The following is a 16,191-nucleotide window of genomic DNA, read 5'->3' as shown; positions in this document are numbered from 1 at the left end:
AATATATATAGATAGCATGTGATAGTTAAGTACAAAAAATGTGTTGCTTTATTAGTATAGTTTTTGTATAAACTCATGAACAAACACAACAGTAAAACAGTAAAACAGACCTACAGTGTGAATCACATAAATCTATATCCATAAATAACATTCTTACAGTACATATAAACTCAATAACATTTCTACTGTGTGCACTGTTGAATTCTTCATTACAAGGAGACCATCACAATCGCCTTGTTTCTTTATCTGGTAAATATATATTTTTGGTGCAGTGAACTGCTGCGTATTCATCTAACGGAGCTAATCATGCTAGCATTTTTTTAGATTCAAACAGAACTTTGTTGCTTTTTATTTTTCTGACTTTTTAAAATGTTTTTAAAAAGTGTTCTCATGAGAATTCTCAATCATTTATAATAATACATGATTAAATGTTTGTCTATTTAATTAATAAATGTTTATTATTTTTTACATGTGGTAGTGTTCATCATTTAGTTAAACCCAAGTGCTGTATATACCTCTCTTCTCTTGACTAACATATTTTGGGAGACTTACACACTCCCTATACAGCAGCTTTGGCCATACTTGTGGTTCCTTTCTTTTTCTTATCTGTAACTTTAAATTAGCAATATAAGGGCATGGTTTACAATATTAAGAATTTTGCCCCATTAAATATAAAATTATACAGGCAATGATAAGAGGTCACCCTGGTAGAGAGTTAGGAGTAAAGAGATAACTTTCTCTTTCTCTTTACTTCTGGGCATGTTCCCATAATAAATTATACATACTGTATAGACAATATAGCAATGTGCATGACACTGACATTTTTAGGGGATATTTTGAGGATCTCTCACAGCAATTTTGGCACGCAAAGGGTTAAAGGAGTTCAAATTACACACTGAGTATGCAGTCAACTAACCACATCCCTGGAGACATATAAGAATGCTAAATAACATCTAATAAATCCTCTGATGAAACTGCCACGTCATAGGGCAGAGAAACGCAACAGTGACCATCTTCAAGGTGAAATTTAGGAACTGGGAACCAGAAGTGGACACATCTTCCAGCCAGCAGTACTGCTGAACACCCAATAAATGGTGCCCTGGATGGAGAGTGCCCAGCAGCAAGAGGAGAGGTTCCGCTACATTGTAGTGCAGTGCCTCTGGTCTTGGTAGCAGATCTAGTACTTATGCTAACAGCGTTCCTTGCATTCCTAAATTACCCGTTCAACTTACAGGAGTGCCCCTGGCAGGCACAAGCAGCAACACTGTCCATCCCAGCCAGGTGCTGAGGTCTGTTACTGACTGTTCCTGCGAAGGTTGAGTCTAAGCAGATATTCATTAAAATAACCTTTATTGTCACAACTGGAAATGCAGGGAACCATCATCATATATCACATCAGTTTTCCCTGTTAAAAATTCTTTCTGTAGCAAGTTTCTTGTCTTATGGTGCCCATACACTTCTGCGATTTTGCCCGATTTCCTCTGATTTTGATGCATCAAGCCGTTAAGTCAGATAAAACGTAACAAATCACATGTGTTTTACCTCTGATCCGATGCACGGTCCCATGCACATCGGATCAGAGTCCCTCGATCGCAAGTGCTGCACTATAGATATATCCGAATTATAAGTGAAAAGGTGCAAATCTGGATATATAGCATGCATATTATTGCTTCACTCACTTGACTGGCATCTCTTTGGACACTCACATTAACCCATACATTGGCAGCAGCAGAGGCAGGAGCATCACTACAGAGAGCCACTTTATTTACCGACTGGATTTAATGATATTCAATAAGGTGCACACTGTCCACAAGTGTATGAATAATCACCCTGTCCACCAATGTATACACTGCCCACCAATGTAAATGAATAATTACAATGCCAACCAATGTATAAACTGCCCACCAATGTAAATGAATAATTACAATGCCAACCAATATATATGAATAATCATACTGCCCTCCAATGTATACACTGCCAACCAATGTATATGAATAATCACACTGCCCTCCAATGTATACACTGCCAACCAATGTATGTGAATAAATTACACTCTCCAAAGTGTATTTTACCCATGATTGGCAATTTATTTTATACACCATTGTACCCCAATGGTTTACCATTCATTTTTGTGGCCCCAACGTGTATTTTACCTGCTACTGGCAATTTATTTTACACGCCAATGTTCAAAAAATTTTTAAAACAATATTATTTTAAAATAATTTTTAACCATGTTTGTGGTGTGTAAAATCAAAGGTCTGCTCCAAGAAAGTCAAGCAGAATGCGGTTTTGTAGAAGTTGGTCATCTTCTTTCACCCTTTTTTCGCTCTGCTGTTGTGTCCTGATGGGATATGATGAAAGAAAGGAGAGAAGAAGTAATCTTAACCAAATGCACTAATTTAGGGCTGGTATCTAATCTTGGAAAGATAAAAGTGTGAGAGATAATATACCAACCAATCTATTCCTAACTATAATTTTTCAAACACAGCGTGTAAATTGTAAGGAAGATGTTGATTGCTTGTTATTTTATCTCTCTCTGAGCTTTGATAAAAGTCCCCCTTTGGGTTCTATTTATTATAATTTTTAGAGAGCACCCAAAAATCAAGATTCCTTATTGCCACAATGGCTAAAATAAGGAATCTTTATTCTCCTAGATGTGGGCCATTGGCAACTTGCTGGGATGTCAGCTAGCCAATGGCAAGTCGGCCATTTGCAAACTGCCGGGATGTCAGGTCATGTGCAAACTGGAGCCACTTGGGGAGCACCACCTTCTATTTTGCCTCTGGGCACCTGATATGGACTTATATATATGAACGCCCCTGGTAATCATTGTGCTAAAAGCAGGAACGTTCTATCCCATATCAACTTTGCACAGGGGCAGATGTACTATGACTTGAAAAATGATAGAGAGATAAAGTGCTAGAATCATAGAAAAGAATCAATAGAATCAACTTTATTGGCCATATCTAACAAGCCAATCTGCTCCTTTTATTTTTTTTAAACACAGCCTATAACATGGCAGTAAGGTATCGATTGGTTGGTACTCAATCTCCTATTTAGCTATTTAGCACTTTTCAGGAATTCACTTGCAATAGTGAGATACACTAGGCCAGCCACAATCATCACAGTACAGTAGAAATTCCAGAAGACTAAAACAGAAGAAGTTGATGCCTGGACATCCTTTAACAAGCCATATTTTGATGCCAAGGTAAGGGCTCTTATCATTTATTGTTATCACAAGCTCCCCCCACCCTCACCTCCTCTTTCTTTCTCTCTCTCTCTCTCAAACTAATCCACCTCAAATCTTCTTTCAACTTCAACATCAAGGCCACTTTTCCTATCATTAATTGTGGTCACAAGTACAAGATCTTTCAGCTTTCATCCTGGGGACTATGTAAATACCAGACCCGGACTAGACTCCGGACCGCCGGACAAGACATCAAAATCTACAGTTCGGAGCTTGTAGGGTCCGGTCCGGGGGGGGTGGGGTGTTCTGTTCGTGGGGTGTCGTGTCGGGGAGGGGGTGTCCCTGTGATAGCTATCACCAGTTACATGTGAGAGGGGAGATTACAGCCTCCCCGGGTGGTCCGGACTGTCCGGTTTCTGCTACATGCCCGGACCCTGCAGGGAGACTTTATTCTACCACTCCGCCTCTACCTGGTGACAGGTGTCACAGGCAGCCCCCCCGGACAGGACTCCCCCGGACAGGACACCCCCGGACCGGACACTACAAGCTCCAAAATGCAGAGTTTGTTGTCTGGTCTGGCGATCTGGGGGTTTTGTCCTGGTCCGTTTTTTACCCATACCCTTCATCCTGTCCAACAAAATGACTAAGGATGGCTGATGCTCAATGTATTAAAGTGTCAAGGGCTGCCATCACAAATGTTGGGATCCGGGACTGACAAAAACTGCAGGGCCCCCCCTGCCCCCTCCCTCTTTCTCCACCCCTTCCTAATGTGTTACAATATAATAAATTTATTTACCTGTTCCACAGGCCGGCTGGGGTGGAAAAACGCTGATCTGGATGATGGATCCAAGGCACTGGCAGGCTGCACCACTCCACTCTTCCCTTTTAACACTAGCAGCGCCAGCTCCTTATCCTCCGGCTGGCACACGGCGTGACTTCATCAAGTCACGTCGCACTTGTGGGGGCTTCCTGTGGAGCATCCTGCCTGTCCTGCTGCCCACTGCACTGCCTGTTTTAAGCTCCCAGGCAGGCAGCTGGCAGCAGGTGCTGCTGGGACTTGGAGTCGCATTCAGGCCACTCTGCTGCTGTGTGGTGTGGTGGGCTGCAGATGAAGTGCAGCCCACCACTGTGATGGTGGCCGCCTACCAGAGGTTAGGGCCTATCAGCATCTGGCAGCTATATAGTGAAGAGACAGGGAGGTGCTGCAGGGATAGAAGGACAGTTGTCCCCTTAGCACCCCCCTAATGGCAGCCCTGAAAGGTTCAGTGATACTTTCATACAATGGGGATGGGTGGATCACAAGATTCTTGCTTATTCTCTTGAATATCAATTTGGGCCTTGTCAGGTCAATAAATGTCAGATACTGGAACAAGCAAGGGGATATTCATACATTTACTTCTGTAGAGCATACAAACAAAACAAAATAAAACAAAAATATGTATTTTAATATGTAAAGGTAAGACCTAGATAAATATATATAGGCCCTGATTCTGGATGACAAGGTAAGCTGTGAAGCACGCAGCTTACCAAGTCCGAGAGGGCCTGCCCGAATAGTTATCCCCGGCCGCTGCCGTATACCCTCGCAACCATAAGAGGGGATGTTTCACTAAGACACATCCCCTTGCATATCCCGCTGGTGGAGAAATCATCCGATGGTCATCGACCATCGAATGATTTCTTCAGACCATGCATATATGTCAGTGGAAATTGATTTATATTTGCGGGCAGCGGGACGAAGACAGGGCGGGCAGCTGGTGTCGGCTGATGCCCCCAGAACTCCTCTTGTCCACAATCCCATGGGAATGTCCAGCTTTTTCTTGGGGACATTCATGAAATGCTGGGCGTTCCCGTGGGCACGACCCGGGCGAGCCGTCCAATGCCCCCACTGCTCCGTGCAGAGAGACTGACGACTATGCTAGTCGCCAAGTCCATTTGCCAAAAGAGCCTGCATATGCGCATAGATCATTATGCGCATGAACAGACACACAACATCGCTCCTCCATGCAAACGCGCGGGGAGCGAAGCAAGCAGAATGACCCCCAAAGTGTGTTAATAAATTGAGATGCTAAAGGCCCATCTAATGAAGTTCACCTGGGCATGGCAGAGGGCCTACATATTTCGCCACATGTGCACCAGAAGTCAGATGTTGTAACGATTGGCATTACTACCTCACAGTACTGAGGTCATGGGTTTGATTCCCAGTATGGCCCTAACTGTGTGGAATTTGTATATTCTCCTTGTACTTTTTTCTTTTTACTTTATAATACTAAAAGCCTCGGCATGGTAGCACCTATTAATATGGCCCTTATTCTAGTTCACACGCTCCCCTATGTGTTCACGCAGGGGAGTGACTGCACATGCGTATAAACTTTTATGCGGATGTACAGCTGCTTGGTGTGAGTGGGCGCGGCAAACTGCTTGTTCACCTGTTCGTGCCTAGCAGTGCGGGCGTGGGGTGGTGGTGAGGGACTGCACCCATGGGAACGTCCAGCGTTTCATGGGCTTCACCATAAAAACGCTGGGCGTTCCCATGCATATGCGCCTGTGATGTGGGTGCGGCTTACAGGGCGCCCGCAGATATAAGACACCAGAGAGGTGACTTACATCTGCGAGTGCCTGCAAAATCATTCGATGGTCGGCGACCACCAAATGATTTTGTCCCGGCACGCAAGGCTGCGAATGGATGTTTGTGCTAAACATCCATTTGCATGCGTGCTGGGATATATGTGTAAAAATCTGGTTTGTAGTCCCTTTTCCCTCTTTATTATTCTATATGTATTGTAAACCCTTGGTGTTAGGCACTGGTATAGAAATAACTGAAGTTAAAGTATATTTAAATGCATATTTATCCCACCATATAAATGCACAGAATAGCCATTATGGGCAGCAAACCTGAATATTTTCCTCTCCTATATCAGTAGTGTCCATTTATTTAGACATGTCATTCTATAAAGTTGTGTGAAGTTCATGACAATATGGCAGCCACAAAAATAAACACAAGCCATTGCTGTGCAGCAGTCTTTGCTATTTGTATATACAGTAAAACTCACCAAAACATGTGAAAATAACATTTCCTAGAAATAATTTAGTCACTTTTATAAATATTTAAAAATATATATTTGTATTGGAATTAAAAGTGGCTTGAAATATTTTACAATTTCTCTGTTTTTTAAAGTTGCTATATTACATATATGTGTATTCGCGTATATATAAATTTCTTAGTGTAAAATGTGTTAAGAGCCCTTGTTCATCTGAAATGGCACCACAGTTCCAAACTTCCGATAAACAACACCTGTTATTTGTCATATCCCAGTTTCTCCTCATTTACCTGTTAGGGAAAAGAAAAACCTGTGATTTTTCACACAGGACAAAATATCATGCTTCAACATTCTAAACGAAATAAGCCATCCAGATAAAGCTTCAAAGGAACCGTATAACTCGTTAGTATAATATTTCTTTAAAATGTCAATAAGCGAGTCTGACTGGTGAATGGCAAATCATAGGTGTTAGGAGGAGGGCAGGAGAATTCCCAGAGGTTCTAATCCAGCACGTTTCAGAATCAGAGCAGCGTCTGTTATAAATTAATGAAACTGTGTCTGGCAACTCTCATTTTCATATACTTTCAGGATGATGACAAGGGAATGCAAAATATAAATATCTGTTAAAAGTCAGACTTTAACAAGTGAGTTACATGGGATACATTTTTATTGGACTCACTTAAAAAACAATAATGCATTTTTCCAACCTGACATATAAAATTGCCTTCTTTATTTCTTCAGATGAAATCCTTCGGTAGTTTCAGAACTCCAAGATGAACTCATTTGTACAGTTATTTTTTTAAGACGAAAACTCAACAAGATCATAAAAGGAAGAATTATTGATAATTTTAATCATTACACCTTTCAGTTATTAAGAATAGACTGTGTAATACTGGCTTAAATTAAATAATATATATATATATATATATATATATATATATATATATATATATATATATAAAGAGAGAGAGAGAGAGACCCAGGATAGGTGGCACTCAGAGACGGTTAGTGGGTCAAACCAAAGCTGTATTTAATGTGACATAGGCGACGTTTCGGGGTGCAGCCTCTTTCTCAAGACATCAAAAACAACAAGTCTGTTGGCATGAGAAAGGGGCTGTGCCCCGAAACATTGCCTATGTCACATTAAATCCAGCTTTGTTTTTACCCACTAACCGTCTCTGAGTGCCGCCTATCCTGGGTCTCTCTCTCTCTGTTGGCTTGAGAAAGATGCTGCGCCCCGAAACGTCGCCTATGTCGCATTAAATCAAGCTTTGGTTTTACCCACTAACCGTCTCTGAGTGCCGCCTATCCTGGGTCTCTATTTGTATATATATATGTATATGTATGATGTGGTGAGGAAGGGACCAGGGCACAATTCTTGTCCTGAAGATGGGCCTCTGGCCCGAAACGCTGTAGGCATAAAGTAAATTACTGTTATTTTAAAGCACCCAGAGTGACGTCTCTTCTTCCATAGTATACATATACATATATATATATATGTGGAGGGCGGATCAGCACTCACACTATGGGTGCAGCAGTGCTCCGGTGCCTACAAAAGCAGTAGGAATATAGCAGGGGTGGATGAGGCACTCAGAGGCTTGTTGTTGGTGTAAAAAAAAAAGTTTTTACTGAATAACATGGTGCAAGGTAACTCCAACATTTTGGAGTACTTAGACCCCTTTGTCAAGGTGCAGAACCTATATATATATATATATATATATATATATATATATATATATATATAATTATTATCTTTTCTCAACCAAAATTCCTTCATAATTTCATCCTTACATTTTTTTTAAACAGACAATACTTGTAGGTGAAGTGATATCTGAATAAATTGCCATTGATGTGTCTATGTTTGTGGTAGGGAAATTCAATTGTATGCTCCTCTAGGCCAGAGACCGATATACATGAATAAATGTCAGATTTATAGCACTGCAGAACATATTGGCCCTACATATAATCATAACAATATCTTAACTTTATGTTTTGTGTTCTACTCAAAATCGAGTGTGTCATTTTGACAGTTTTAGAAATGTGGTTTATTGTCCCCAATTGCTATATCCCTGTGGGATATAGGGGATTCACATAGATTGACACCTAATTCAAAGGCTTGGATCTGCAGACTTGTAAACTTCAAGTGGTGGACCACCCATTATCACTCAATAGAACACAGTTCTGCATCACTTCATATCAACTCCTACAGCTCACCACTTGTAAGGGGAAATAAGTTCAAGATGTGGGCCTAACAGCATTGTGCTGGGCTCGCCCTCCTCCTCACCCTCAACTCCCCATTCCTCCTCCACCTCAGAATCAAGTGTGTTTACAACTACTTGGTAATTTTAAGCCTATGAAATCATTCGCCTGGTGTGAAAGGGGAAAGAGAATGGAGCCAAAGTAAACTTGCACATTGACAAGATGGAAAGAAAAAACGGATTTAATATAGGTGAAGAGAATAAACTGGTGCATGCAAAGTATTATATATAAGACCCCAACAATATTGGTTTATTAGTTGTGGTCAGGTGAAGGTTGGCTCATGGGAGCTAAGCAATATTTTGTTGTTTTCCTAGGAAGGACTCAAAGGCAACAATTTTTATTGCAGACCTAAAGGAGCTGCATGTATAAGCTAACTGGCAGTGAAACCACAACTACACACGTACATTTATGAAAACAGATTCAGTTTATAGTTTAAAGTGGGGCCATGCAACTTGCAGGCTGAATGACAATGTTTTTTGGATCCAGCTAGATTACATATGTACAGTATTATACAAAGGTGTACCATGATAAACTTGGACAAATCTGTCTCAGGAGAAGGATAAATCAATGACGAAATACAATCATTACTAATATAAAGTAATAGGCTGCAATCCATAATAACCAGTAAGCCATTTGTTTTCATTGTGAAGAAGCCCATTATACTCTGTCACAGAGCAAGTTTGAAGTTGGCCATATATCCCGAATGCACGATTTTGACGGGTCATGCGATGCATTGTGTGTTTATTTATCATGAGGTATTTTGGAACGATGCACGGTCAAGAGGTTGATCCTGGGTGCAGATCGTAAGTGGATTTTTTGCACAAGCGATGGGTCGTTCGATGGATGGACTGACCTGCATCATTTGAATGTCATTTTCTCAACTGTTCATGAGGCAATTGATCATATGTGATAGCTGGATCGTACGATGATACATCATGGGAGAAATTTACTATTACTATATTGTAAAATATGACTGATGCCAGGTACGAATTCATACCGCCTTCAGCAGTTGTGTTTTCAGAAAAGTACAATTAATAAATAGGGCAGATTTACTAATATGCTGTATTTACGAATTCGTATTAGGCCAATGGCGCAGGCAGTCGTATGCCACCGTATTCATATTTGGCGGGCGTATATATGACTGCTAAATAAAAATATGAGTTGGCAGCCTACACGGATCAGTCAGATCCATGCAGGCTGCAGTGTAAAAAAATTTGTAAAAATAAATAATCTAAAAACCAGCTCTGAGTTTAAAGAGCTAGTCCTGGTTTTAAAAATTCAGGAAACAATTGAAGTTAGGATTCCCTGTAATTTTTAAAAATTAGCACAAGGCTCATGGGCCATTCCTGGTTCCCAAAATATGGGGGATAAAATGACTAGGGGTCACTCGTTTTTGCAGAACCAGCGTCGGGTCCAATCTAACAGCAGGGTAATGACACCGTCGGGGAAACATTTTACGCAATTCCCCCCGGTCAAACCATTATCCCCCTGACCAGTGAGCCCACACAGGGACCCTGGCGGAGTGGGGACCCCAATGAAGGGGTCCCCACTCCAGGATTGACCCTGCCCAGGCTGAAGCCCGGGGCTGTCCCTAGTGCCTCAGGGTGATGGGCACCAGGCTGATGGCATTGTAAAAAAATAGATAAAAACTATAATGTATTTGTTGTGGAACTATGAGTCCAAGCAAGCCTGTCCCACATGCAGGGACTTGGTGAACCACAAGTCCCAGCATGTGGGGCATTAAAAAGCCTGCTTGTACTTGTAGTTTGTAGAACAATTTAAACATGCTTGGGGTAGGCATATGAATATCCTTACAGAGAAATAAGGATCAAAAAGGGTTGAGATTACCTGAAGGATAAAAAATGGGCAGACTAGATGGGCCAAACAGTGGTGTAGCTGGGTGCCACGGTGTCCGGAGCAAGGGCATGTTTCGTGCCCCCCCCCAATTTGTAGTAGGTGAGGCTCCTGCATAGTGAAAAGTGGGCATTTGAGTGAACTTTGTAATGCCCATGACATACTATATAACACTCCGCAATGCCCATGACATACTATATAACACACCATAATGCCCATTACACATTTGACACATGGCGGTGCTGGCACAGCTCCAAGACCATGCTATCTTCATGCGCCCGGAGCATGTGCTCCCCCGGCTCCGCCCTCGCTACGCCTCTGGGGCCAAATGGTTCTTATCTGCCGTCAAATTCTATCTTTCTATGCTTCTAGTTCCACAATAGTACAAATAGTTAAATAAAACACGGAAACATATGAAAAGTAAAACTTGATTACACACTACAATAATCAACTCATACTCACCTATAGATACCCTCAATAGCTTGTCCTCTTTTCCATGTAGAATCCAATAGGGATTCCTGTGGAAAGAAATTATACAGATGGAGCCGGCTTCTTCATTGCCAGGGGGCGTGCGTGCACAGGATGCATGCGCGCCCCATGGCAACGGAGATAGCCCTGGGTCCCCGCCATCACCGCTGGTCCTCCTCACCACCCTGACCCCCCCCCCCCCAACCCAGCCCGTCTCCCTAAAGCGGAGACGGGCAGGGACCCGCTGCGCCGCCGTCGAGAGACTGGGACACGTGTGCGTGTGAGACACACGAGCATCCCAGTTCAGTGTAGCCCCTGTCCGCCAGCACTCCCCAGAGGGGAGGCTCTGGCGAGTCCCGGCCAAGGATGACAGGGGCTCCATCTGTATTCACTAAACGCCTTCTGTGCTTTTCCGTGTCCAAACGACCACTGTACACACAAGCGGAGCTTGTGTTTACATCAGTGGCTCCATCCACAGACTGGGGGTTAGGCCCACCCACCAGCCAATCATGAGTGGGCATGAGTGGGCATTGGTAATTCTCAGCTGTGTGTCACAGATGATATCAGGGGATAGTGGTGAATTGACAGTTGGTATAGTGAAAAAGCAACCTTAATGCATTTTCCCACCTCTCTGTAAACTAGGCAGCTTGCTCAGAAAGACAGCAAGTTTACTGAGAGGTGGGGAAATACTATATAAGGCTCCTACCTGGGAAGAGGATGGGGCTACTGCTGTTTCCTGCCAACTTAAGTTCCCATGCTGCCAGGTCCCCACCACTAGCCAGGTTCCAGCATCTACATAATGTAACTGATAGGTACTGGGACCCAAACACAGTACCAGCCACAATACTGCACATGCACAAGCCACCAGCTTTTATGGACTGCATCAGCTGTAGCCCATAGAAGCTGGATTGGGCTGCATGATAAGGCAAGGAGTGGCTCCATACAGGAAGTCAGCTCTCTGCATATCGCAGGCCGATCTGTCAGTCCCGGAGGGAAAAAACACCTCCCAATCACCTCCCAATGGGACTACCTGTCATGTTGGTGACTGACAGGTAGGACTTCCAATAGGAAGTCACTGCTAGTCACAGTGAACCATTACAGTCTCATGGACTGCATCTGGCTTGCTGTCATTGAGCAGAGGTGGCAAATTGTACTTGGGGGTTAATAAATCTGCCACTGGTATCTATATACAGCATCTAATATTTATTGTCTGGTCAGGAATATATTCAGAAGGAGGTAAATATCTTATAAATGCTTCTAATTTTTTATTTATCTGGAAAACTAATAGAATAGGTCCGATGGGCTAAATACCACAATTGCTTTGCTAGCCTGCATATACTGCACTGAAAAGGGAAATACAAGCTTTTTTATTACTAATTAAAGGACTGCTTCCTTAATTTAAACAAAACAGCTATCAGAAGGGTGTGATATGGCGGCCCGACAATCGGAATACCGACGGCCAGTGCTCAAACAGTTGGGGGAGCACAAAGAAGCCTCTTGTGGGCTCGCTACGCTCGCCATGCTACGGGCTCGGTGGCTCGCCACAGGTTCTATTCTCCCTCTATGGAGGTCATGGACCCCAACAAGGGAGAATAGCCACTGCCAGTCAGGCTCCCAAATGTAGGGTATTTAAACAGTCGGGATCCCAACTCCGATGTCGGAGTACCAAATGTCGGAATCCTGACTGTTGGGCAGTCATCCTGCAGCCCTATCAGAATGGCATACCATCACTACAGTGTCTGTCTTTACTTTCTCAATACTAATAATAGTGTGATGCTGGTTTTTTTTATTGTAGGAGCATTGTGCCCTCAATGTAGGAGCTATTTTGCACTCAATGTAGGAGCAATTGTGCACATCCTGTAGGGGAAGGTGAAGATGGGAGGGCCACAGCTGCCCCATTCTTAGTAAAATATCACTGAAAGCAGTGCACATGTCTAATTGTGACATTATCACCATTATACTACTACACATACAACACAAATCTAAAAATAATATTGTACCATAAATAATACATTTAAATGATAATTCCAGCCATGTTAGGGGTGAGGGGATACATTTGAAAAGCTCTGCAGACCACTTTTTACTAGACAAATAGTTTTTTTGTAAAAATTCAGAATCGGCGGTAGAGGCTATTGCCAAGAGTCATTGATAAGGGTGATATAGTAGTGGTTCCCAAACATTTTTGGCTCACGGCGCCCCTGAGTATCAGAATTTTTTTACGTCACAAGAAAATCTGAAAAAAATATTAAGTCAAGTAAATTGTGTTTATACATAATTATTATGGTCAGTTATGTGGTAGTAGACAGGATTCACTTCTGCTTGTCCAAAATATGCATTGTTCAGAAATAATTGTAATTGGTCATAGACTACCAATCCAGAGTACCCCTACAAGTCCACCATGGCACCCCAGGGTGCCATAGCACACAGTTTGGAAACCACTGGATGGTGTGGTGATAACTTCCCAGTACTTTGTAAAGTGGGATTGCCTTTTCCCTATATAACAATCAGTATTGCTCCGGATGGCAATTGTTATTAAACAAATATGTGGTAAATTGTGTGTTTCTACTACTCCAACACAATTCATAGCTCCAGAAGAACAAATGTTACAATTCAAAAGGAACAATAAAAAGGAAATATCTGTGTGTTACTTTCATAGTATGCTTAGTATGTGATTTGGCAAGACAAATGAATAGGCCACATATATCAACTCTACCCTAGAATATTTGGACAGAGCTATAATTATTTGACATTATAAGAAGTATTTATACATAAAAATGAAGAACCTGCAAATACTACTAGAAAATCAGCAAACTTTATAACAGCACTGTCAACTCTACCTTTCTGCTGCAAAGTTAATGATTTGTTTATGTCTATCTACCAGAACTTCTTATCTCCTCTTCTGTCACTTTACAACCTGAGTTCTCTTATCACATTGCCAAGTACCATGTGACCTGAAACCACCAATAGTGTCTCACGATACATCTCAATACATCCCATCTCCAAATGGGACGGATGGTTTACAACAGGTTAGTAATGCTCAGAAGAGTACAGAGTCCATGCTGAGAAATACCTCTTTCTGTTCTAGGCATCAGCTTTGTAAAACTGTACAGTAATAACTTTCCCTGGAGGATCCCAGAATTCATCCATATCTAAGTGCCACCAGTATAGTTTTGCAAGTTGTTCATTATCCAAATCGATGCCGTTTCCAAGGGCCTGGACAATTGATTGGGTTTGGATCTGATCATGGCTGCAAGGCATGAAAGTGTTATCACGCAAGATCCGGGGAAACATAGATATAACACACAAGGTGAGTGTGCATTCTTTGGCGTTATGAAATCGACCCACAGATGGCAGGAGGAATTTCTCTGACTCAGATCCTTAGCTGACATGTCTCTTGTCAATTCTACCTACAGGCACTTGGCGGTTTGTCAATAAGTGACCATTCATACCCATAGTGGTAGGATACTTCTTTTAAATTAGGGACTGTGTTGGATCAATATGATAGTTTTTAAATGAAAACTATTTTTATATGATGACAATCAGATTGTTAATCAGTATTATTTTGCTGTCAAATACAATTTATACAATTTCCTTATTGTATGTTGGTGAGCGTTAAGGAAAAAATGTTATGAGATACAATTATATGGACATATGGTGAAGTATATAGAGTGTGAACGCAGATATAAGGGCTTAAGTAGAAAACATAAATGTTTTCCAGCATTTATATGACGGCAATGGCTCTCATACATAGTGCTAAGAATAAATAAAAAGGGGCATAAGTATGAATAATAAAGATTAGGATTCATAAAAGATGGTAATGGAATGGCTTAACAGGTTTATGCAAAAGGAAAGGAAGTTATAAAATGACATTATCTGGACCAGCAGAAGGAATTTAATGGAGCAATAGGAGGAGTAACAAAAACCAGGTGATGTCATACAAGACAATAAAAGTTCTTTAAATTGTTCCTGAGTTTCATTCAGATTTAATGCAGATGTTTTCTCAGTTTTCCTCCTGTCACTTTCAATAAGGGTACAGAGACATCAGAGAAGTGACTGGAAGTGATCAGCTAGGCACTCCCACCCCAATTAAATCACTGCTCTCTCCTGACAGATGGACAGGGGATGCACTCCAGAGGATGCAGCTGACATTATTAAATAATGTTTTCTTATATTTTGATTTATTTATTTATTTGTATTTATTTTATTTCTATAGTCTCACTCTCTAGTGCTGTGGTTACTTATATTATTTTAACAAATAAATTCCTATAGAATTGTAGCTCATATAGAGCACACAGACTGTGTGGATGACAGAGCTGGGAGCGTAAACGTCGGAGTCTGGACTGTGTCTCTGTGGGTCGCTTTAACTGTTTCCATTCATTTACACTGTTAATTAGGTAATGATTCCAGACTCATTTTATGCCACACAGAGATGTCATCTAAGTGTGAATTTGAAAGTAAGGTCACACCCCAGAAATTGCTACCTCCATATTTAAAATGATGGTGGTTTACAACCGAGGCAATCTAGGGGAGTAAGTCTATCTGTTAACCCCTTACAAATGAGTTTCCATGCTGAATTCCTATTAATGATTAGCTTCCATTATTCCGTGTCTCTTTATGGGTAAAAACACTAGTGCAAGATAATTGCAAGCTATTAAAAAATGTTTGTAAATAAGTTCAAACAGCTATTTAATCTATCCGGATAGACTTCATATAAACTTCATCAAATATAGGTTCTTATATTTTACTGCAAATTAACTTTTATTTGGTACAAAGTGCTGTATTCTAATATACATTTGGAGTATTACACACATAAAGAACACAGTAATACTGCAATGTTGCATAGTGCTTGGTTTATATTAGAATAACCCATAGACAAGGTTAAGCTGTGTACACACGGGGGAGATAGGTGCTATAATCGCTGGGAATATGGTCGCAGGCGACCATATTGCCAGTGATTGGGAGTGTGCCCCGGCGATAAATCGCCGGGTGCGCGCTCCCGTTTTCTGCCCCATTGTAATCGCTGGTCGCAGGAGCTTGCTCCTGCGACCAGCTAATTACCCCTGCGGCACCCCCAGCAGAGGTTCGTTTTCAACAGCGACCATCTCTGGTCGCTTGTTGAAAAAGAGACTCTGAGCAATATATTGCTCAGCAATATATTGCAAGCAATATATTGCTAGCAAAATATCTCCCCCCGTGTGTACACAGCTTAAGAGTTACAAGGGAACACATTTAACCCTAGGAGTGCTAACATCTCTGTGAGTGATGTTAAAAATATCTGCTAAAAATGCCAGCGTCACTCATATAAATTGAAATAAAAACTGTTGTGTAAAAAAAAAAAAAGATGGTATTTCCTATATGAGGTAAACATTACAGGTCATTATGATA

At 41.5% G+C, this 16,191-nt stretch overlaps 1 protein-coding gene across 1 annotated transcript in view; it reads left to right on the top strand.

Moving 5' to 3' along the window:
* Window positions 1–13,828: 13,828 nt before the first annotated feature.
* NR5A2 (nuclear receptor subfamily 5 group A member 2) overlaps window positions 13,829–16,191 on the top strand; it is a 124,780-nt gene continuing 122,417 nt past the window's right edge. The window contains exon 1 of the mRNA XM_083156860.1: window positions 13,829–14,113. Coding sequence (XP_083012986.1) covers window positions 14,050–14,113 — 64 coding nt within the window. The 5' untranslated portion in view covers window positions 13,829–14,049. The remainder of the gene's footprint in view (window positions 14,114–16,191) is intronic.

Source organism: Crinia signifera, chromosome 8 (assembly GCF_055691185.1).
Source record: "Crinia signifera chromosome 8, ASM5569118v1, whole genome shotgun sequence".
Lineage (NCBI taxonomy): Eukaryota > Metazoa > Chordata > Amphibia > Anura > Myobatrachidae > Crinia > Crinia signifera.
Note: the sequence above shows the minus strand (reverse complement) of the source record. Positions and strands in the feature narration are given on the sequence as shown.